At 41.9% G+C, this 25,278-nt stretch overlaps 1 protein-coding gene and 1 non-coding gene across 4 annotated transcripts in view; both read left to right on the top strand.

The window, feature by feature from the left end:
- The window catches only part of Elapor1 (endosome-lysosome associated apoptosis and autophagy regulator 1), an 83,496-nt gene that overhangs the window by 28,560 nt on the left and 29,658 nt on the right, over positions 1-25,278 (top strand). For all 3 annotated transcript variants that reach the window (XM_046467258.2, XM_046467260.2, XM_046467259.2), the window contains exons 2-4: positions 15,872-15,992; positions 18,559-18,751; positions 24,918-25,065. In XM_046467258.2, coding sequence (XP_046323214.1) covers positions 15,872-15,992; positions 18,559-18,751; positions 24,918-25,065 — 462 coding nt within the window. The remainder of the gene's footprint in view (positions 1-15,871; positions 15,993-18,558; positions 18,752-24,917; positions 25,066-25,278) is intronic.
- LOC124108752 (small nucleolar RNA U13) lies at positions 9,549-9,651 on the top strand. Its single transcript, XR_006856762.1, has one exon. It is a non-coding gene; the product is annotated as a small nucleolar RNA U13 (small nucleolar RNA).

The raw sequence follows: 25,278 nt of genomic DNA, 5'->3' as shown, positions 1-25,278 counted from the left end.
GGAAGGAAATTGCCATGACTAATAATTTATTTATTTATTTTTACATGTTTAGAATTTTTGAAAAGCTATAAAGAAATAAGTGAAACTAAATACTTACACAGTTCAAATGCATTTTATATCTTATAAAACATCAAATAAATATACATTTATAAAAATATAAACATTACTTATTATCATTCAGATGTAAATTGCTAGCAGATAAAATTATTGAAAGTATTATTGAAAGACCCTGAAGAACCTGTATCACCAATTCAAAGTGAATAATATTACCATTTCTTTAGATATGGAACACCAGTGGCAAAAGCAGTTGAGAAATATATTTTTTTAAATATTTATTTTTTTAGTTGGACACAATATTATCTCTATTTTATTTATTTTTATGTGGTGCTGAGGATCGAACCCAGGGCCTTGCATGTGCTAGGCCAGCGCTCTACCACTGAGCCACAACCCCAGCCAGAGAAATATTTTTAAATTTAATTAATTTTTTTGTTTGTTTGTGATGCTGGAACCCAGGTCCTGTACATGCTAGGCAATACTCTACTCTGCTGAACTACATTCTCAGCCAGAGAAATCTATTTTACATGTGTGTGTGATATCCTTTTTTTTTTTTTTAAGTACTAGGGATTGAACCAGGGCCTCATACACACTAGGCAAGTGCTCTACCAGTGAGCTAAATCCCCAGCTGAATCCAAATTTTTATTTTGAGACTGGCATTCAAATTTACAATCTTCCTATTTTAACCTTCCAGGTACTACTGTGTCCAGCCCTGGAAAACTATATTTCAACTGTTTAGTTTGAGGTTCTCCGTAAGCAGTTAGAGGAAAGGACTTGGAGCTCAAGATTAAGGGCTGAGCTTATGATATAAACTGGGGATCCTGAGTCCCCACAATTGAAACTGTGACGTAGCTGTGTGTAAGAGAGTTGAATGGAACTTTATGAAAGTCTAACTGAACTAGAAGATGTACAGGTAGAAGCTGAAGAAAACAGCAAATCCAAGAGAACTTTGGAGTTAGGAGTAAATGGATCCTGCTGTGTAGTGCTGTTAGATATTTAACAGCTGGCTCCCTGGGGAGGTGAAGGGAAGCCCTGCTTTATTGTGTTTGCTCATTTTCGAGGGGTAAATATTCCTATCATAGTCCATTTCAAGTTCTCATGTCACTGAGCGTGGAGTTGGGAAAAGATGAGCACATCAACCCTTGAGAGTGCGTACAGGTGGACTCCAGCCCACAGCTGCGGTCCTGAGGGAGTCATGGAGGATATGTTTAAAAGGCAAAGTAAATTGTGAGTGTGGCTATAAAGACAGATAAGAAGCTTTGGTGAGGATGCAGAGAAATTGGAACCTCCATATGTTACTGATGGAAATATAAAATGGTGCTGCAGCTAAGGAAAACAGTTGGGAAGTTCCTCAGAAGGTCAAACCCAGAACCACCGTATGACCCAGCATACCCATCTCTAGGTATATTCTCAGGAGAACTGAAAGAATGTGTTCACACAAACATTTGTACATGATTGTTCATAGCAGAATTATTCATAATAGCCAAAAAGTGGAAATAATCCAAATGTCCATTAACTGAAGGATGGATAAGTAAAAGGTGGTATACTTATACAATGTGATGTTACTTAGCTGTGAAAAGGAATTAAGTATCAATAAATTTTGATGAGGCAAAGGGGAGGGAGAGAAGGCGAGGGGACATAGGGACAGGAAAGATGGTGGAATGAGATGGATATAATTACCCTAGGTACATGTATGACTGAACATATGGTGCAACTCTACATTGTGTACAGCCAGAGAAATGAAAAGTTGTGCTCCATTTATGTACAATGAATCGAAATGCATTCTGCTGTCATGAATAACTAATGAGAACAAATTTTTAAAAGAAGAAAAAATAGTATTGATACGTGCTATGATATGAACGACTCTTGGAAACATTACACTGAGTAAAAGAAGCCAGATGCAAAAAACCACATATTATAGGATTCCATTTATATGAATATCTACAATATGTAAATCCATCAAGATGGAAAATATTTGTGGTTGCTAAGGGCTGTGGGGAGGGTAAAATGAGAGGAACTGCTAATGGTGCTTCATTTTTGGGGGGAGAGGGATAAAAATATTATGGAATCAGATAATGATAATGTTTTACAACTTTGTGATTATACTAAAATCCACTAAATTATACAACTTAAAAGGGTGAATTTTGGAGTTTGTGGTTTATGTATAAATTTTTTAAAAAAAATTTTGTAGTTGTAGATGGACAGAATGCCTTTATCTTATTTGTTTATTTTTATGTAGTGCTGAGGATTGAATCCAGTGCCTCACACATGCTAGGCAAGTGCTCTGCCACTGAGCTACAGCCCCAGCCCTATGTCTCAATTTTTTAAAAAGGTAAAGTGAGGTTCAGTTGTCTGTAAAATTGGAATGTAACTTTTTTTTTTTTTTTTTTTTGGTACTGGAGTTTGAACCCAGGGGCACTCTATCACAGCCTTTTTCATTTTTTATTTTGAGACAGGGTCTTGCTAAGTTGCTTAGGACCGTGCTAAGTTGCTAAGGTTGGCTTTGAACTTGCAATCCTCCCGCTTCAGTTTGCAGAGTCACTAGGATTACAGGTGCGCACCATTGCACCTGGCCTGGAATATAATCTTCAGGATTATTGGGAGCCAATATTTTTGGGAGGGAAGATGAATTACCTAAGGTAATGTTTTGAGAAGTGGTGGGTAGATTGAAGATGCTAAAGCACAAACTTTGACTTTTTTGCATTCACTCTTGAATAATTTTCTTGGAAATAGATTTCTAGGATTGGTCTCTCTATATATACTTTGGATGTATTTTCCATGGTCTTCTGAATACCGTTGCATTGTGGAGAAGTTTCCTGTTAGTATACAGTTACTCCTTGATTTGCAACATGGTTATGTCCCAATAAACCCTTAATAAGTTGAATATTAATATATTGAAAGTTGAAAATGCATTTAATATGCCTAACTTCCCATCATAGTGACACAGCCACTGTAGACTATTAGGTATTCTCCTGTGATAGTGGATGACCAGGAACCATGATTACTGCACCACCTAGCATAGAAGAGGTTATTTTATCCATATTGCTAACCCAGGAAAAGATAAAAATTCAAAATTTGAAGTGCAGTTTCTACTGAGTGCGTCTGCCTTTCACCGTGTTGTGGAACTGAAAAATCTTAAGTCAAATCTTCATGAAGTCAGGGACTATCTGTAATTTAGTATTTTTATGGGTACTTTGTCTTTTATGGGTACTGCTTGCTTTAAGAATCAATTTCTGGAAAGAAAACATATATATTTGCAATGGTTTGAATGCACTCCCTCCAAAATCCAGTTATTGCCAATGAGATGGTATTAAGAAGTAGGGCTTTTAAGGGGTGATTGGGTCATGAGAGCTCCTCCCTCCTGAATAGATTAGGAAGGGGAGTGATGAAAGTAGTTGGTCCCTTTCTTGCTTTTCCCTCTTCTGCAAAGTTCAGGACAATGAGAAGGCTCTAACCACACACCAAATGCTGGTGTCTTGATCTTGGACTTATCCGCTTCCACATCTGAGAGAAAATAAATTTCTGTTTTCTTTACAACTTACCCCATCTCAGGTATTGTGTTGTAGCAGCAAAATAAACTAAGATGATATTCACTGAAATCTAAAAATCAATATTGAAGTTAATGGCAGTATGTAAAAAAGTGGATGTGTAACCGATGTGAATCTGCAATATGTATACGGGGTAAAAATGGGAGTTCATAATCTGCTTGAATCAAATGTATGAAATATGATATGTCAAGAGCTTTGTAATGTTTTGAACAACTAATAATAAAAAATATTGAAGTTAAATATGCAGATCTGACAGAGATGAAGAGATAATTACTCAGAATGCTGTGCAGAGATAGAAAATAAGAATTTAAGAGGGCCTGATGTTGTGGCTCAGTGGTAGAGCACTTGTCTGGCATGTGTGAGGCTCTGGGTTTGATCCTCACCACTGAATATAAATAAATAAATAAATAAATAAATAAATAAATAAATAGTCCATTGACAACTAAAAAGAAAAATTTAAAAAGTAAAGAATTTAAGATACCTAGAAAATAGAATTAAATGGTCCAACTTACATCTAAGGAGATTGAGAGAGAGAGAGAATATAAGAGAGAGAGACTATATAACAAAAGCAGGATAAACAATATTCAGAGAGAGACTGTTTAAGAAAATTTCAGAATTAATTAAAAACATTAATCATTAGATTAAAAAAATGAAGCACCTCAGGTGAGACAGAAAATGAATCCATGTTTAGATGCATTTTTGAGTGGAAGCCAAGTGACTCTTTATGATCTAGACTTGGCAGTCACATAGTGTCATTTCCACTATATTTTTCCAAATGGTCTTTGTCACAATCTTGCCCAGATTCAAGAGTGTAAGAGTGGACTCCACTCTTCTATGGGAGGAATGTGAAAGAATTGTGCCACAGTAGGTGAGACAGCAGATGTCAGCACAAAGGCCTGGAATCTCACAGCTGTTCTTGAGGGAAGGTGGTCATCCAGATTACTCAGATATATCCAAACCAATTTTTTAAGTGCTGGGGATGGAACCCAGGGCCTTGTGCATGCTAGGCAGGCACTCTACCACTGAGTTGCACACCCAGTGTTTCATTAATTTTTAAGAATAACATCAAGGATGAATGGATAAAGAAACTGTGAAACATATACACAATGTAATATTACTCAGCATTAAAAGAGAATAAAATTATGGTATTTGCAGGTAAGTGGATGGGGTTGGAGAACATTATGCTAAGTGAAATAAGCCAATCCTCAAAAACCAGGGGCTGAATGTTTTCTCTAATAAGTGGATGCTAATCCATAATGGGGGGGGGATGGGATGAGTGGAGGAACTTTGGATGAGCTGAAGGAGGGGCAGGGGTAGGAAAGATGGTGGAATGAGATGGACATCATTACCCTAGGTGCGTGTATGATTGTATGAATGGTGTGACTCTACTTCATGTAGAACCAGAGAAGTGAAAAATTCTGCTCCATTTATGTACAGTGAATCAAAGAGCTTTCTATTGTCATGTAAAACTGATTAGAACTTAAAAAAAAAAGAATAACATCAATGAGCTGGATGCAGTGGTACACATTTACAATCCTAGCAGCTTGGGAGGCTGAGGCAGGAGGATCATGAGTTCAAAGCCAGCCTCAGCAATTTAGGGAGGCCCTAAGCAACTCAGCAAGACCTTGTGTCTGAATAAAATACAAATAAAGGGCTGGGAATGTGGCTCAGTGTTTAAGTACTTCTGGATTCAATCCCCAGTCCAAAAAAAAAAAAAGAATAACATCAATGATAACAGAATATTAAAATTTCAAAATGAGCTATCCAGCCATGAAAAGATGTGGGGCGGGGAGGAACTTGAATATATACTACCAAATGAAAGAAGCCAATTTGAAAAGGCAATATACTATATGTTTCCAACTGTATGATATTCTGGAAACTCATGGAGACAGGAAAAGAATCAGTCAGTGGATAGGTGGAGCACATAGGATTTTTAGGGCAGCTAAACTACTCTGTAGGATACTACAATGGTGGGTTCATGTCATTATATATCTGCCTAAATCCATAGAGTACACAGTGCCAAGAGTGGTAAATAGTGAACACTGGGTGATATGATCCATCTGTGTAGGTTCATCAAGTGTGTCTCTCTTGGGGGAATGCCAATGTTGGGAAGGCTCTTTGTTGGGGAGGGGATACATGGGAATTCTCTGTACTGTCTGCTGAGTTTTGTGGTGCTCTTAAGACTGCTCCAAAAAATAAAGTCTTTTTTTTTTTTTTTTTTAATTTAGAGAACTTGAGGACTCTTAAGAGCACATGTGGGAACTCTCAAGGGTCTAGGGACTCTAGTGTGAGAAACCATATTCTAGGAGATTGTGGTGTTGCAGCTGCTCAGATATATTTGCTCCAGCAGAGTTAAAGAATCCCCTCTGTTGCCCTGGTTGACAGTGTGGAAGTCCATTCTCCAAGCTCATGTTCTCCATCCTAAGTAACTGACACATCTAGGCAAACCGTGTCCTTGGAGAGGTCTGCACTGGCCAGGCCCTTGTTGGCCTCATTCTGACTGGTCTGATTAAAAACTCAGGTGAAAACAATTTAATGGAACATTTTGATCTCATTAAAAAGCAAGAGAAGCACATCTCTGAAATACACTCTCATAAAGCCCAGCCTTGTGGACAGACGTGTGTACCCTGCTTCCACCTATCAGGAAGGGATTGGGATTTATAAAGGGGCATTTCGTTTCTTAGTGACAAAGCCTTTTCAGTCCTAGGGATATTACAATACTGAAAAACCCTCTGCACCCGATGGTCTAGCTGCAGTTACTGAAGGCCATAAATGTCAGTGACCAGCCTTTGTCTTGAAGAGATTAGCTTTGGGGAGTTGCTGGGAGAGAAGAAATGGAAAAAGAACAGATGTTGTTCCATATGTATGAGAAGACACAGATTGGAGAAGAGGGAGAATCAGGGCAGGCTGGAACGTCAAGCAGAAAATCGAGGAGGGTCTTGCTGCAGAGGGTTGTCTCTGTTAGGCCAGGAATGCCAGTGGGGCTCCTTTCAGTCCGGGTCTCTCGCCCAGAAACAGGAGAGTATGCCTGGGTTCCTCTTCAGGCGGTTCTTAGCAGTAGCTGGGTTTTTTTTGTTTGTTTGTTTTAAACCACTTCACGAAGAGCTTTCCTAATTATCCTGAGAGATTGGTGTTGCTTACTTGTGGGGGTGGGTGGGGTCTGTCTCAGCATTTTAACAGGGCATTGCATCTCTGATTTATGGAGAGGGGAGGTCTATGACTGACCCATGATCATGTAGTGCTGGTAGAAGGACAAGAAAGGGTCCAGACTTTTGGCTCTAATCCCTGCACCTTGCACAGCTCCAGAGCTGCTCTAGGGCCACGACCTCTTCCACCATTCAGTCTTTCAGCAAATACTCATGCACAGCAATGGTGTCAGGCACTGTTCTGCCATTTGGGTTACATCCATGAATAAAAAAAAAGGTCTGTGTTCGTATAGAGCTTACGGTGCCAGGTGCCTGTAGAGCCATGTTCATATAGATTTGGGATGGGGATGGGGCAGAAATAGACAATAAATATGGTAAACAACTAAGTAATAAAGTGTGTTTGAAGGTGGGAAGTGCTGTGGGAGAAAAGTCATTCTGGATTTGAGGGGTCATAATTTAGTGGGACGAAGGAGAGCAGATTGTGGCTGTGTACAGAGAGGTCAAGGCAATGGAGATAGTATCAGCAAGACTTTAGGGGGTCTTGTGAAGGCTGAAGGAAGAGATGCACATAGTACCATCCCAGAGCCTGGCTTGTGGGCTTTCGAAGCTGCTTACTGTGGTGGCTGTGGTTGTCACACCAGAGCTGTCTCCCTCACTAGACTGCCCAGTGTCTTCCTAGAGCCTCTGGGCCAATGCTCTGGCCCTAATGGACAGGCAGTTTAAGTTACAGACAGGTTAGACATCAGGGACAGGGTCTGGCCTGGCCTAGAGTGTGGTGGTGCTACTCATCCAAGCTCTGTGCAGCCCCCATATCTGCTTTGTGTGATGTGTCCACAGGGTGACTGGGAGCTATGTCTGCTGGGTGATGGTCAAAATGGAAGTTGGAATAGAATACGCTGAGAGAAGAGTCAATGTAGACTCCTTAAGTCTGGGAGCCCTAGTTTTCCTGGTACCATATTGCTAGGCAAAGTGGAAAACAGAGGACAGTCATCCAGGGCTGGGCCACTGCTGGGTCTGTTGCCTGTTTTGCAGAAGAGGTCTTACTTGTAGGTAGAAGAAATGACTCTGTGTGGATTGCTTAAAGGAAAGTCCAGAAGGCATCCTTGCCCCTGTCTCAATGCCTGCAGTTCCACCTTTAGCATCTCCTGCATTCAAAACTCTGGCATTTTAACTTTTTTGGTGTGTGAAACTTTTGGTGTGGTCCAAAAAAAAAAAAAAATTAACTTAGAAACATAAACATGTAAAAGAGATTTGAATTTTTTTAATTTGTTCTTTTTAGATATACTGACAGGAGAGTATATTTTGACATACATATGTAAAAGAAATTTGAAAATAAATGTTACTCCATTAAAAGGATAACTCTCTATTCCCATTCTTTGGGGGCAGTCTTTCTAAACCCTTGGAGCATAATTTGAAAATCACTGCTTTAACAAGTATTTCAGTTACCTTGTTAAAATGTGAACACTCTTGATTTTGTAAAATATTAGGCTATTTTAAAATTACTAATCCACTATGGCACATTTTGCTCTGTGTGTGTGTGTGTGTGTAGGGAAGAGGGAGATAACAGACTTCTTAGAGGATATAATGAAAACTATGGACCTGCTGTCCAAAAATATATACATGCCTAAAACTCTGCATCCTGTTGTATGGGGGAAGTGGTTTGTGGACCATAAGTTAAGAATCTGGTTTTATAAGAAGTTTGTCTATTGGATTTACTTCCAAATGGAATATAAGCTTGAGCCATATAAAACTGAGTTTCAGTGAGGGAGTAAGGGAAGAAGATGTAGAGGAGAATCAGAGTTTTGAGGGTAGAGCCAAGGAATGTGTGCTTTTAACATGATCTCCAGGCAGTTCTGATGATCAGACAGATCATCAGTCAACATCATCAGAGGGCTGGAGTTGGTATGTCAGGCCATAGGACCCAGGGGACATAGCTCTAGGCCAGCAGTTCTCAGAGGGTGAGGAGGAGGGAGGGAGACTGCAGGGAGCTGGCTGCCCACAGGCTGGGCTGTGGTCTGACCAGCTGAAGAACAATAGGAAAGGTCTTCCTCCTGCCCCTTCCCTTCACAATGGACAAGTCAGGTCAGGTCGCTGTGCCTCAGAGTGTGTACCCAATCCCAAGTTGGGACCTACTAATGCAAAAAAGAACAAAGAACAGGAGTTTGGGAAACTCTTATAGGACTGTTTGGATTGTTTGAAAGTCTTACCTGGGGGACTGATGTTTCATACTCTGACATTTCTCTGCAATTTTCATGTTCCTAGTGCCAAGTGGATTGCATTCCTACTTTGCAACAAAGGCTGGTCTCTCCCCGGCAGTGGGGGGACTCTGGGGAGAAGGCCAAAAATAACAAAAAAGCACTTGCTACTGAGTCAGCTACTACCTATTGACCTGCTGTCCCCAGCTCAGTGGCATTTGCCCCTACCTCCATATTCTTCCAGAAGGATCTTCTGGCAAGGGACTGTGAGAGAAGAAGGGAGATGAGACTGAGGATAGGAGCTGGAGGTGCCTTCCCCAGCTCCCCAGACCTCTAGTCACAGTTGGCTCTTGTCAAAACCTGGGTTTATTTAAGAACCTGTTTCTTGAACACCCAGCCAAGACAAACCCAAGCCAGTGTCGACCTGCTTCTCTGGGTGGTTGTGACTGTATGCAGCCATGGTTCTGTGGTTTGAAGACTCAGAGTGGGTGACACCTGTCTGGCTCTGGATTCTCCCTGGGGGATAGTAGAAACAGAATCACCCCTCCTTTGCCAAGTCTCTGGGTGGCTACTCTGAGCCCTGTTAATGTTTTAAAAGCATTTCCATCCTTTTCGGGTCATGAGCAAGATGACCGGGTGCTCACACTGTTGTGTGGGATGCGCTTCCCTCTGAGCCTTGTTACCACATGGCATATTACCTGCCTGACGTGAAAAAAAGTGTTTCCATTCCTTAAAATTGTATGTTAAGATTTGTGCATTTCAATGTATCTCAACTTTACCTGAGAAGAAAAATGAGAACTACTTAAGATAATATTAAATTATATTGTATTTTAAATAATAATTATTTAAAATACTTTCAAGGGAGGAGAGTGAGTATGAATTAATGGGGAGTCTGTAAAGTGGATGAAATAAGAACAGAAATGGGTAAATATTAATGCTGGGTGATGTGTCCGTGGGGCTTATTATGCTATTTTGTTTTTTAAAAAATATGTATTTGAAATTCACCATAATAAAAAGTTATATCCCTAAAGACTTAGGGATGTCTGTTTTCTCCTATAAATCCCCCTTCCTGACCAAGAGTCTTAAAGAAACTCATACTTTAAAACCCAGTAATTCCATTTCTGGGATTCTATCCAAAGGAAACAATCACAGACACAGAGGGAGTGTCACTGGAGTACAATTTAAAATAAGGAAAACTGAGTGTTCATCAATAGGAGAATGGTTTAAAAAAGAAAAGAAAAAAAAAAAACTATGGTGCAACCATTAAAGACATGGGAAAGTGTATTGTGGGCTTTTGTTTTGTTGGGTTGGTACTGGGGATTGAACCTAGGGGTGCTTTACCACTGAGCCACATCCCCAGCCCTGTTAATTTTTTTTTTATTTTGAGACAGGGTCTTTCTAAGTTCTCGAACTGGCCTTGAACTTGCAATCCTCCTGCCTTGGCCTCCTGACTAACTTGGATTACAGGTGTGCATCGCCTCTCTGAGCTCTCATTTAATTTTAAACCTAAAAATAAATGAGAAAGAATCAGAATAAAAAAACTATATGCCATATGATCTTTACTTTGTATTTATTTATTTATTTATGATGGTAGAGATCAAACCCAGGATCTTGTACATGCCAATCACATGCTCTACCACTGAGCTACATCCCCAGCCTTTCAATTTGTTTTTAAGGAGGCACATGCAAGGTTGGAGTGGTAGCTCAGTGGTAGAACACTTGCCTAGCACATGCAGGGCCCTGGGTTCCATCCCCAGCACTGCAAAAAAATATATATATATATTAAAATGCATCTGTACAGAGAAATAATCAAGATCTTAAAAGTAGTTATCTGAGGCAGTCCCTCACCCAGCACACAATACACATTTATGAGGAACCTGGCATTAAAACATTGGAAAAGCCGGGCACAGTGGCGCATGCCTGTAATCCCAGTGGCTTTGGAGGCTGAGGCAGGAGGATTGCGGGTTCAAACCAGCCTCAGCAACAGCAAGGCATTAAGCAACTCAGTGAGACCCTGTCTCTAAATAAAATACAAAAAAGGGCTGGGGATGTGCCTCAGTGGTTAAGTGCCCCGAGGTTAAATCCCTCGTACCAAAACAACAACAACAACAAAAAAAATCACATCATTGGAGATGACCTACTTCTGGGTCAGGGTTACTTTCCTCCCTGCTACTTACTACATAAAATTCAATCCTCAGGGTTGTGTTTGTGTCTCAGTGGTTGAGCACTCGCCTAGCACAAGGTTCAAAATTCATTTTTTGCCTTCACATTCCACATTGCCTTGGGCTTGAGTCTTTAACCCTTGGGCCTTGTTTGCCAAAAAAAAAAAAAAATATATATATATATATATATATATATATATATATATATATATATACACACACACACACACACACATGCTTGGCTTTCCTTGTAATATTTCTAGCAGTTTGAGAGCCAGAATTTAATCCCAGACACACTCTGTGAGAGTAAAACAGGCCTATGCTGGCTGTTTTCAAATACCAGCACACTTGAACAAAGACCCTGATGACTTGGGTCCAATAACCTGGGTCCAATCCTGGCTTGGCAATCCCATGACTATGTGACCTTGAGCAAGTGATTTCATTTCTCAAGGTCTCAGCTTTCTTATCTATAAAATTGTAAAATAAGGAGCTGGAGTGTAACCCAGAGTAGAGTGCTTGCCTAGTACATGTGAGGCCCTGGATTCAATGCCCAGCAAAACACACACACACACACACACACACAGTACAATAATAGTATTTATCTCATTGATTTGTTTTGAAAATTAAAAAACCTGTTGTGCTAAGTGCTTGACCTATCTCATCTTAATTATGCTTACAGCTAATTTAGTGCACATGGAGAAAAAGACAACCCTGTCTAGGCAGGTGCAATCCCACAGTGAGGCACACCACAACCTGGACTTATGCCCTGAGCTAGGAAACCTTGGGAATAGCCCTTACAACTGTGTACAGCAGTTCTGCCTATGGAGCAGGTATTTGTATATTTCTTTTTTCCCAAGAAGCAACTGTGGCTTAGAGAAGTTGAGCACATGTAATGGTAATAGGGTAGTGGGGTCACTTCTAACTTTCCTGTTTACTTAGGACACACCAAAAAGGCATCCCCAGTCCTTATGGCCATCCACCACCTCTATTGTGGACCATAAGACTTTGTCACCAGCTCACTAGTTTAAACCTCATCCATCCACAGTGATGGCAATCAAATCCTCTCTAGCATCTAACTCTTATAGATTACTGTCAATCTCTACTCTCTTCTCTATTACTCTGATAATCATTTTTTTAAAACTAAGGCATGTTATTTTGAAATAATTGGGGTGGTAGAAAGAAGGACAGAATTCCATTTACGTATCATCCTGACTTGGCAGTTTTATTTTTCCATGGTCCATTTAATACCTAGATAGGAAGGATTAAAAATATTGTGGGTCTGAATAATTCTTCTGAAGCTGTAAGATCAGTGTTACCAACAGATAGCTCAGTATTAGGCAGAGCAGATTCCAACTTCAGGATCTTTTCCTCCTCTTTATTAGGTGCCCATGAGTTTTACGTGGCTAGATGATGCTAGGGGAGTATGGATTAACTAAAGGTTCCCACCTTTCATTTTTAAATCCTTCTATTATTTCTCTGATGAACAGGCAGCACCCACTGCCTGCTGTGTCTCACACTGTGATTTGGACATGTGTCATTCTACTTGTGCACAGTGGGGAAGAAGTTACTGTGTGCTATATATGCACACTGAATGTGTTTGTGTATCTCCTGCATGAATCTGTGCAGTATGCTGATTGTTTTCTTTCAAAGGTGGATCACTGGGTAAACTGAGGTACTGTCAAGGAATTGATTTGTTCATAGAACACTGAATATAACTGCAGAAGCTTTCCAGTTATTCCCTGATTGAATGTAAGTTTCTGTTTTAAATGGTACGATTTCAAAGCATAGTTCAGGTTTGAAACAGCTGCAGCAAGCCAGCAACCTTGGATGGTGTGCACATCCCCAAGTGGCATAAAAAAATTAGCACACATTGAAATGGAAATTTTCTAAGTCTCAGAACCACCATTTCCCCAGCAAACCTCCCACCCAAGTGGCACCCAAATGACACCAAATGAAAGCCAATGAAAAGGAATGAACTTGGCCCATGTACCTTCAAAGGCCTAACTCAGTGCAGTTAGAGTGAACTAAAATTATTAGTTCAAGGTTAGATATTCTAACACCAATTCTCAGGTCTCAGAAGCCAGCCTAGCCTTGCTGCTGGCAGATAACCAACAGAGTCATATTTAATGTTTTAGACATGACTGTTAAATTTGGCCCAGTGTGAGTTTGTGTTTGATCAGACCTATGAAAGTGGAGAAGGATTCCTGTTGGGAGGTCTGGGTTCTAGCCCAGGGACTTATAGGCTGTGTGACTCTGGACAAGCTAATCACCCATCAAGAGCCGTTTTTCTCGAAGGAGTCAAACCCTGTTATGCTTGCCTTTTGGGAGGTGTGAAGATCAGATAGGATGGTGTTTGGGAACTATGAAAGCACTATAAACAACCAGGACAATTATGTTCTCGGACAGAACACCAAATTCTTTCTGCCTTCACTTAATTGTACATTCAACTTACATACTGTGAGTTTTACCTATTCCTCATTCTTGCAGCAAGACCCTTTGAAAGTATTGTTAGAACTAGAATCAATATCTGTTTAGTTCCCCCTTTTAACCTTCACATCCTCTGAGATGAGGAACGTACAGAAATTAAGAGGAAAAAGGAGTTGGGAGCCCAAAGGTACAAAGCATTCCCATCCTGATGTCCTGTCTTTCTTCTGTTACAGCAACATCTAAATCCAAAGCCAGCTGGGTATGGTGGTACACCACTGTAATCCCAGAGATTTGGGAGTTTGAGGCAAGAGGATCACAAGTTCAAGTTCAGCCTCAACAGTTTAGCGAGACCTATCTTGAAATGAAAAATGTAAAGGGCTTGGGATGTGGCTCAGTGGTAAAGTGCACCTGGGTTCAATCCTCAGTACCAAAATATATATGCATACATATATAAATACATACATAAATTCAAAACCAAAGATTCTGGTTGAATGTTAGGCCCCAGTTCTTCCTGTACCCCTCCTCTGGTCCCCAATCTCCTGAGTTCACCTCAAAGGTCAATTAGTTCATGTGTTGCTGTCCCAAGCCACTGAACACAGCTCAGAATTCTACATATTAGCCATACAGTATGTATTTGGTGAATATTTATAAGACAGGAAAATAAAAATGGAGGCTGAAATTGTTTTCTCCTCATCCTAAGGTTCTGCCAACACAAAATGAGAAACAAAACATCTGAGATGCCACTGCTTATGAGGCAAACCACTTTTTATGTGTCAAAAAAAAAAAAAAGGAAAGACTCTATCCATTAAAATATGACAGTGCTTCCTTACTGTATCTATTATAAGACACACTTTGATTTCATAGATGTAAAATGTGAAAAAAAATGTTAATCGTAGAACAGAAGAAATGCAATATTTCTTCTGTTTGGACCTGATACAATAGATTAGAAAACTTCAAACCATCTCTCTTTTTTTAATATTTATTTTTTATATGTAGATGGACACAACACAATGCCTTTATTTTTATGTGGCGCTGAGGATCGAACCCGGGTCCCGCCCGTGCTGGGTGAGAGCTCTACCACTGAGCCACAATTCCAGCCCAAACCATCTCAATTTTTGTCTCAATTTCTTACATCTATACATGTTATACAATCATGCTTTCATGTGGGTGGAAAGAGGTCATTCATTCTATTTTTCTCATGGGTACAGTAGTACAAAGTATGGCTTTGTGGGGTTGGGGCTGGGGCTCAGTGATAGAGTGCCTGCCTTGTACGTGTGAGGCACTGGGTTCAATCCTCAGCGCCACATAAATAAATAAATAAAGATATTGTGTCCAGGGCTGGGGCTGAGGCTCAGTGGTAGCATACTTGCCTGGCGCATGTGAGGCACTGGGTTCGATTCTCAGCACTGTGTATAAATAAATAAAATAAAGGTCTATCAACAACTAAAAAAAAAAATTAAAAATTGTGTCTATCTACAACTAAAAAAATGTAAAAACAAAACAAAACCAAGTATGGCTGTGAGTATAGTTTGGGGTAAGGTAAGTGCAGACTATAAAATACTTATCTGAACAAAAGTCATCATTAATTCTGTGGACCATTGTTTGTTTCTTTGCAAGATTTTTAAAAAGTAAGAAATGTTCAATGGCATTTGGCACGTTGATTATATGCTTTTTGTTGTTTTATTTCGATGCTTGGTTTGACTGTTTTGTTATTACTATTGAGTTAATTCTACTTCAGGTAAAGCAACCAAACAGGGAGTTCCTCTTACACAGAGAAATTAAGCATGAAGAGGCTCACATGCTGAAAGCACATCACCTGCCTGGGCCAAATGTGACATTTTCGTTATGCAAGTGGGAATTCATAGTCTTTCTAGGCCAGGGTGGGGGGAGAGAGAAACACGGAGAACTAGAAATACAGCTTGTGTAACAATCCCTTGTAAATTTTTTGTGGACCAGCCCTTGCATTTAGAATGTCCTTGCTCATAAATTCTACAGTTTGGGATGAGAAAAAACCCACCTGTTTCTAGCCTGTTCTGTTACCTTGTTCCTCTGCTCCATCAGGATATTTTATACACAATAGCAAAGAAAGTGCAAATAAACACACAAAAAAATGTATTTTTAGGACCAGATCATGTCCGGGTGGAAAGAAATGATCCCACATTATTGTAGTTCTCTTAGGAGCTTCGTCAACATTTGGGCACCACAGTGCCTTGGCTCCTGCCAGCAATTCCCAGGCTGTTGCTGTGATGGTGAGTGTCAGCAACCCTCATGCTGGGCAGAAAATTGTTAATGTTTGATTACTGCTAATGCACTTTTGCCCACTGTTCTCTCCCCTGCAGTCGGAGTACCACTATGAGTACACCGCATGTGACAGCACAGGTTCCAGGTGGAGGGTCGCCGTGCCGCACACCCCAGGCCTGTGCACCAGTCTCCCTGACCCCGTCAAGGGCACCGAGTGCTGTAAGCAACCTTCCTGTTTTAGGGCCTCCCTCCTGCTCAGCTGTAACCTTCTTGTCCCAAGCCTCCTGTATCCAAGCTAGGCTCCTCCTGATAGTGCAATTGCCTTAAGGAATCAGATCTGTCCCCTAGTTAGTCCCCGTCCTTAACGCTGTTGAAATTGGTACAGAACTGTTATTTCATGGATGCAAACTGGGCATCTGAATCTTTTATTATTATTTTTTAAATCAGTCCCAGCTCCTCGAGAGGCTGAGGTAGGAGGATCTCAAGTTCAAGACCAGCCTGGGAAACTTAGGTAGACCCTATACAAAATATAGAAAGGGGGCTGGGTTGTGGCTCAGTGGTAGAGCACTCGCCTAGTATATGTGAATAAAAATAAGTAATTAAAGGTATTGTGTCCATCTACAACTAAAAAAAAAAGCTATTTAAAAAAATATAGAGAAAGGGCTGGAAATGTAGCTCAGTGGTAGAGTGTCCCTGGGTTCAATTCCCAGAATCATAAATAAATAGATAGATAAATAGAATACCATCTGTGGACACAGCATGAGCAATTCCAGCCATGTGCCACCCAGATACTTGGTTTTTGTCAGCATTCATTTTCTTTTTGCCTGTGCATTTCTCTTCAATCTATACTCACCAGCCAAAATCGGGCATTTAGGGAACATTGATTGCTTTCATTCTTGAAAAGGAAAGGAAGCCAGAGACAATAAATTTCTGCAGAGACAGACCTTAAAAATGCACTGGGCATCACTTCTGGGAAAAAGACTCTTCCTGACTGTGGATCTGACTATGTAATCAGGAAGGCAGTGGCTTGCCGCAACTCCTGGCCCTGCCTCTGTAGTGACAACTTCCCTACAATTGGTTGCTGTTTCTCCTCAACTGTTCTTTTAGGAATACCAAGGAAATAACAATAAAAATTAAGAAATTTTTAGAACTAAGGAATTATTCAAAGAGTTGGAAAGGAGACTTAAAAAGTCAATTTAGCTCATTGGCTGGTTCAGCAGGTAAACAACTTGTTAAATTTATGAAGGGATATTGCTGAGATCTGAGCAAAAGTGTGGTGTAATTAACAGAAACAAGTGAACCATCTTCAGTTAACTCAGGTTACCTCAGTGAGCTCCTACTATGTGTAAGCCCTACGACATTCCAGTGTTGTGTGAACCACAAAGATGAATAAGGCACTGTCCCTGCCTACAGGAGCTCACAGCAGACAGTCATTCATCCATTCATTGTTTGGGCAAACCTTCATGAAGCTCCTGCGATGTCTGTGCCAATACTGAGCCAGCCAAACCCCATCAGCCCAGAGCCCAGCGGCTGGCAGAAAAATGCAATGAGTTAATACAGTGTGAGGAAGAATGGGGATTATGGATGCTTAGTGATGAGGAACAGCTGGGACGACCATTGAAGCAAAAGTTTGGAGGTGGAATCAGCAATATGCTCAAGGTAGAGCCTGGGACCCAGGGTGGAGTGGAGAAAGGTCTGTAGTGAGAGATCAGGCTGGAACAATAGATTTTGGGGAAACTGGAGGAGAAGATTCTGAGTGCCAGGCTGAGAGCTTAATTCTGTAATCAGTGTAGGAAGAGTACCTGATTATTTTAAAAAAGAAAACAGGCAAGGCACAGTGGCACACACCTCTCATCTCAGCAATTCCTAAGGCTGAGACAGGAGGACCCCAAGTTTGAGGCCAGCCTCAGGAACTTAGTGAGACCCTGTCTCAAAATAAATAAAAAGGGCTGAGGATGTAGTTCAGTGGTCAAACACCCCTGGGTTCAATCCCCAGTACAAAAGAGAGAGAGAGAGAGAGAGAAAACAAAGTACAAAAACAACATTTTAGGAAGATACCCTTGACCCCAGAATAAGCAAAAATATGAAACAGGGGCCTAGTCATGAGGGAATTGCAATGACTGAGTTAACAGGTCTCAAGAATCTTAATTAACATGGGAGCAGGAGAACCAGAAAGGAAAAGACAGAGGACAGAGGCTGAAGGGGGAAATTCAAGGCTGAAGGACCATGTATTACCATCAGGGGCCCGCATCCTCCTCCCTGAAGCATGCTCAGAATGGCTGAGGTGTCTCTCCAGAGGAATCAAGATTATCAGGAATGAGCCCAAAGTGCTGCAGCAAGTCAGAGCCTGCCCAACCCTAAATCTTTTTTTATTTTTAAAATAACATCTTTATTGAGATACAATTCACACACCATAAAATTTATCCCTTACAGGGTAAATTTCAGTGGCTTTTAGAATACTTGTGACAACCATCCCCACCCTAATTTTGGAACATTTTAATCATGAAAAGAAAACTCATCTCATGGACAATCTCTCCTCAGGCCCCTTCTCCTTCCCCCACCCCCAAACAACCATAAGTCCATTTTCTGTCTCTATTACTTTGCCTCTTCTGGGTTGCATATAAATAGTATCACATAGTATGTGCCATGTCCCTAAATCTTAAGTGAGCCAAACTCCAGGATCCCAACCTTGCGCTGCTCCCTTTAGAATATCCTCAGCCCATCCACCCCTCCAGGGGCCACAGTGACCTCACCACCCCTCCTTTGCCCCTGCCCTGCTTTCCAGCCTTCTCTTGCAATGCCGGGGAGTTTCTGGATATGAAGGACCAGTCCTGCAAGCCGTGCGCTGAGGGCCGCTACTCCCTTGGCACGGGCATCCGGTTCGACGAGTGGGATGAGCTGCCCCATGGCTTTGCCAGCCTCTCAGCCAACATGGAGATGGATGAGAGCAGCGCAGAGTCCACTGAGAACTGCACTTTGTGAGTTTCCACACACCCCATGCCCTTTGGTGAAGAGGCTGCTGGGCACCCTCGGCCCAGCAGGGAGGAAGGAGGCGAGAAGGAAGCCAGGCTGCCAGGGGGAAGGCAGCAGTAGGTCCCCACAGGACTGTTGGAGGTGACTGCCACCTCAGTCTACTCTTAAGCTTACCTGTGACTGGCAGGCATTTGTGACAATGAGAAACATGAAGAAATAAAGGGGATAGTAAGGGGACAGGGTCAAATGGTCCAGTCTATTTAAAACAAAAACCTAATCAGATTTCCACTATGGAAGTTTGGATCAGCCAGTAAACTTCCTTGACCCGACTGGAACACAATGTGCAGCATATTGGATACCTTCCTGGCTTTTATGCTAACTTCTAAAACTGGTTCTGCCTAATCTGAGTTAATGAATTTGGGGGGAATAGAGTAGGACTAGAGCTTTGGTTCATGGTGGCTGAGACTTCCAAACCACTGGAGAGACCCCAATGACCAGAAAATTTTCTAACTCAGATGACACTATTGACCAGTAGTTGAAGAGTCAGCTCAGGATACTTGGACAGCTAGATTTTTATTTCATATGGGCCTTTAATGTTCCAGACACTGTGCTGGATGCTTCACATACATTATTTTCTATAATCCTCGCAGGTACCCCATGAAAATAGGTATTATGGTTCCCATTACAGAGATGAGAAACTGGAGGCTCAATGAGGTTAAGTGATCCACCTGTGTTATCTAGCTCACAACTGGCAAAACTGGAACTCAAGCCCATTCCCAAATTGTTGACTACCCCGTCCTGCCAACTCCAAGTAATATTTATGATGTGCAAGTGGGTACTAGGGAGTAAAAGGAGCAGGTGTTGCAAAGATGCAAAAAGCAATCATACGTTGTTTTTTAAAAAATATTGACAAGGACAGCTGCATGTGGTGGTACATGTGTGTAATCCCAGAGACTTGGGAGGCTGAAGCAAGAGGATTGCAAGTTCAGGGCCAGGCTAGGCAATTTAGTGAGGCCCTGCTTCAAAATAAAAAAAAAATAAAAAGGGATGTAGCTCAGAGATAAAGTGCCCCCCGGGTTCAATTCCCAGTACCAAAATAATTAAATAAATAAATAATAAATAAAATTTTAATAATATATTGACAATAAATGTGGGAGGAAAGAAAAGGGAAGTTTCTTGTACCCAGGAAATGAATAAAAGAGACTGAAGAACTGTGTTGCAGTTAAGTTTCTAAAACTGGGAGCAATGCTTCCCATGCCTGTATTTAAATATCCCAGAAGAAATAAGCCACAGGGTGGACATTCAAAAATCCAATTTTGGTTATTTTAGAGTTCAGTTTTATGTGTTAAAATTATAAGCATGATAATAACAGCCAGAGCCAGAGAGGATACAAGCCAGAAAAAGAGAGAGAACGTGTGGGATTCAGAAGACCAATGCCTATCTGAATCCCAAGACTGAATGTCATTTGATCCTGGACAAGGTACAAACCTGGCTCAGTCAGTTCCTACCCATGCAAAGGAAGCGTTTCTCCTCTCTCTGGGGACTGCGCTGAGAATCCAGAAATCATTACCTCCTAGCAAGGCAGAATGTGGGCCTGTCAATACCAACTTGTGGTTGCATGGTTCAGAGCCAGGATCTTAAGGCATCCCACAACATCCCTGGAAGGGAGGGAAAGGTTGTTTCTCCTCTGGATAAATGGAGAGGAAATGGCCACCTGGAGAGGTTTTGAAAGGCAACAATTGAGCTGGTAGCAAAAACCCTAGTGGCTGTCCTGTTCAACCTGAATCCGGTCCCCTTGCCTCCAGCCTAACCCAAGCCAGCATCACCTCCTGCCCCACTGCCTCCTCCGTCCTAAACCAAGCCAGCATCACCTCCTGCCCCACTGCCTCCTCCATCCTAACCCAAGCCAGCGTCACCTCCTGCCCCACTGCCTCCTCCATCCTAACCCAAGCCAGCGTCACCTCCTGCCCCACTGCCTCCTCCATCCTAAACCAAGCCAGCGTCACCTCCTGCCCCACTGCCTCCTCCATCCTAAACCAAGCCAGTGTCACCTCCTGCTCCACTGCCTCCAGCCTAACCCAAGCCAGAGTTAGTCACCTCCTGCCTGCTCTGCCTCAACACCTCACAGCTAGTCTCCTGCTTCCACTCCTTGCCTTCTCCAGGCCACATCCATCCAGCAGCCAGATTGATTTTAACACACAAATCTAACTACAGCATTTTCCTGCTCAAAACCCTGGTGCCTCTGTAACCATTGCTCTTGGGGCGCTGTCCATCTGGCTTCTGCCCTCTGCCTTCTGCCTTCTGCCCATTTCCCCAGCCTCTCTCAAGTACTCTCTCTCTCTCTTTTGCAAACTGGCAGCCTGGCTCCTCCCTCCTCTGGGCCTTTGAACAGCTTCTTCACCTCCTGTCCCTTAGCTGACTCCTCCTTACCCCTCATGTCTCTGCCTAAAACTCACTTTCCTCAAAGAACCAATCCCTTCATATTACATATTCTTGCATCACCTTGTAATTCTTCTTATGACATCTAGCACAGTATGATTAGTTAAGTTTCTCTCCTCAACTTGGAAGAGAATATAAGTTTCAAGTGGGAGAGGATGTGGTCTGCTTGGTTGTTGCTGTGTCTCTTCAGCATCTAACCCTGTCTGGCACAAAGTGGACCCAAAATAAATCATTGGGAACAAAAGAGACCAACTGAACAGGGTCTCCGTGGCAGGCCTGAGATTTGTGGGGAGGCTACAGGGTTCCTGGGTAGATGTCTCCTGGCTGCAATGCTGGGAACAGCCTGACATCAGCAGCCAGGAAGGCAAGAGGGAGCAGGAGTTAGGGGGAGTAATAAAAGGGTGTTATATGTGGTTAAGAAGGAGACAGAAGACCAAATACTGAGGGAAAGATAGATGTAGACATTAAAAAGATAGCTGGGGTTGTAGCTCAGTGGTAGAGCACTGACCTCACGCACGTGAGGTCCTGGGTTTGATCCTCAGCACCACATAAACATAAATAAATAAAAATAAAGATATGTGTCCATCTACAACTAAAAAAATATTTTAAAAAAAGGTAAACAAATTGGGCATGCTAGTGCATACCTATTATCCCAGCTACTCAGGAGGCTGAGGCAGGAAAATTACAAGTTCAAAGTCAGTCTCAGTAACTTAGAGAGACCCTGTCTCAAAACGAAAAATATAAAGAGCTGAGATGTAGCTCAGCACCCCTGGGTTCAATCCCCAGTACCAAAAACAAACAAACAAACAAACAAACAAAACCCCATAAACATTAAAAATGAAAAACATGTGCAGATGGCAGCTAAATGACCTAAGGCAAGTTTCCTGATCACCTCTGCCCTCAGTTTTCTCTTCCTAAAAACTATGATAAAAATAGTACTCTTCTTAAAGAATATGGTAAGAATGAAATGATACATGTAAAAGAATTTAGAGCAATGCCTCTGGCTCTAGAAATCAATCAAAACATGTTGTTATTATTGAATGTGAGATATCTTCACCAGGGACCACTCAGACAAAAATCAGAATTGTGATGCATTTTGCAAATGTAACCCACTTATGGCATCCTTTTAATTATTCATTAAACCTCAGGAGTTATTTATAGCTGATGTTGTGGAATACATTAAATGTCTCTTTCAACAAGGAGAATCAATGCCATTTGGTTAGCTGGGGCATTTTGAATGAGCTCAGTTTCTGTTTCTGTTTTGAGAGTAATACTGATCACGGAAGAGCCTGATATGCCCTGTTATTATGGCAGACACAAGGGAACCCTGTGGATTAGTTTAAGTTTCCTTTAACTGGCCATTATTAAGCAGTTGGAGACTTGGGCTGGTCTCAGACAAAGCAGTGAAACAGTGGGATTGTCTTTGATCACCCTTCCCTCATATCCTCTGTTTAATCCCCCCTAGTCCTCCCTAGGTGCCAGGCCCAGCGCTTGATGCTGGGGATACATTAGTGCACAGGTAAGTTTGGTCACTGCCCTCAGAGAATCTACAGGCCAACTAGGAAGACAGACAATTGAAGAGGAATTAAAGTATGAGCAGAAGAGGAAATGTGGATTGCAAATAAACTTCAGAAAAGATGCTCAACTTCATTAGTAATCAAGGAAGTAAGAGATAAAGCCCAGTTAGGCGCTCATTTCCTACGACATCATATTGGCAACAATTTTAGTCTGACAGGTCCAAATTGGAGAGGATGTGAAGCAGCAGGGACTCTTTTACACTTCTGGTGGGTGTAAATTGATCAACCATTTTGGAGAACAATGTGGCAGTAGCTGGGAAAGTTGGAGGCTCTACCCTCAAGCATCCCACTCAGACATGTGTCTAAGGACACAGAAAAAAGAATGTTCATAGTAGAGTGTGCACAAGAACAAAAGATTGGAAACAATCTAAATGTCCATTAGCCAGTAATAAATATGGTAAGGAAATAAATAAATATGGTAGAATCATATAAGGGATTATTGTATGGTAATGAAAATGAAAAGAAGGGCCAGGAGCATAGCTCAGTGGTAGAATGCATGCTAGGGAAGGCTGGGGTTGTGGCTCAGTGGTAGAGCACTTGCCCTATTACATGTCAGGCACTGGGTTTAATCCTCAGCACCACATTAAATAAATGAATTAAATTAAGTTATTATAAAAATTATTTTTTAAAAGAATGCATGCTTACGATGTACAAGGTCCCAAGATCAATTTCCAACACACACACACACACACACACACACACACAAAGTGGGGGAGAGTTTCACTTTAAAACTCTCCCCTCAAAAAGTACATTTCAGAGCATAGAGGTATGATGCTATTTATGTGAAGTTTAAAACCAAGCCAAATACTATCATATGATATATCGTGTAGAGACACATATAAAGAACTCCATGGGATGTTAAGTACCACATTCAGGAGAGTGGTCCCTTGGCAGTGGGGAAGGGATATGTTAGAGGAAAAGGGATGAGACTGGCCAGGGGTGCCCAGAGGCTTCTGCTGTGTGTATTACTTAAGCAAGGTGCTGAACTTGTGTGCTTATTATACCTTTATATAGGCCTTAAATAGTTGATAATATATTATAGATAACTGAAGTGGAATGGGATTATGGCTATGGAGAAGGGAAATAGAAAATTAAGACACGTGTAGCAGAAACAGAATCAAGAAAGACTTCTTAGACTAAGTGGCATTTATTCTAAATCAGCAGGAGAAATTAAGTAGAGGGAGGGAGGGAGGAAGGAGGGAGGAGGAAGTTCGTTTCAGGAAGAGGGCAAGAGAAAATTTGGCAAAGGAATTGAGAGAAATTCTGTGAGCTTAAATATAAGGAGTGGGGCAGGAATGTACACCCTGTCCTAAGGGCAACGAGGAGTCAGTCAGAGGGGAGTGTTTGAGCAATGGTGTGGTCATATTCTCATTTTAGGGAATGTCTCCTGCCATGGTGTGGAGAGGGATTGGAGAGGCAGGACAGGATGTGGATGAGTTTGGAGGCTGGCTCAGAGAGGGTATGGTGGGAAGCAGGAGGGTTAAGACAGATTTAGGAGACAAAAACAGACCTGACAAGACTAATTTTCTCCGGGGTTCTCTGCCTTCCCCTTCCAATAAAAACCATTCACATGTAGCATCTTAAAGTGGATGTTTCCAGAACAACAGCTGGACTAGACTGGATGAACTTCTGGGTTCCGAAGACTATACGCGTCTACTGACTTACCTTGGCAGATTCAGGGTTAGGCCAACCTGGGTTTGAATCCCAGCCTTCCCACTTGATGGCTTTGTGATATTGGGCAAAATACTCACCAAGCCTCAGTTTCCCCATCTGATAAATGGGGAAAAACAGCTCTTCCTCTTATTGACAAAAAGAAATCATGACTATAGAGCATGTCGTTCCCAGACCTGGGTGATAGTAAGCAACTAATAAACGTTTCCCATCCCTCACCTCACCTGCCATCCACCTTTGCATAGTACTGCATACTGTGCAGTCTTCACCTGTCTGTCTTCCTCTTGGTTGTACGCCAGGCTCCTCGATCTACCTCAGAGTTCCTTTTATCACTCTCCAATGAGCATTTTCAGATCTAAGCTTTGGCTTGTGAAGCACAAGTCTGGAATTCCCCAGAGACCCAGCAGAATGTGATACCTGTACATGGCCAGAAGTCTGGTGGGTTGTGCTTCTGCCAGTGAACTTGATTCCTGTTCCCTCTCAGGTCCAAGTGGGTTCCACGGGGTGATTACATCGCCTCCAACACCGACGAGTGCACAGCCACACTGATGTACGCTGTCAACCTGAAGCAGTCCGGCACTGTTAACTTTGAGTACTACTACCCAGACTCCAGCATCATCTTTGAGTTTTTTGTAAGCCCCTGGCCAAGAGTGGGGGTGGGGTGGTGAGGATGAGGGGATGGGGGAGGTGCTGGGAGGGAGGGAGGTAAAGCCTCTGAGGCTCAGAGTCATTTGCAGGAATCAGTCACAAGTGTTGTCATGCTTGGGAAATCACAATTATTTCCCCTCTGGAGAGGACTGTGGGCAATGAGTGGAGGCCTCAGGAGGCAAGGAGAAAAGGCAAAA

The sequence above is a fragment of the Marmota monax genome, unplaced genomic scaffold (assembly GCF_021218885.2).
Source record: "Marmota monax isolate L192 unplaced genomic scaffold, Marmota_monax_Labrador192_F-V1.1 WCK01_AAM20220418_F8-fsc00181, whole genome shotgun sequence".
NCBI classification, from domain to species: domain Eukaryota; kingdom Metazoa; phylum Chordata; class Mammalia; order Rodentia; family Sciuridae; genus Marmota; species Marmota monax.
The sequence above is the reverse complement of the archived record's forward strand: the minus strand, read 5'-3'. Positions and strand labels throughout refer to the sequence as shown.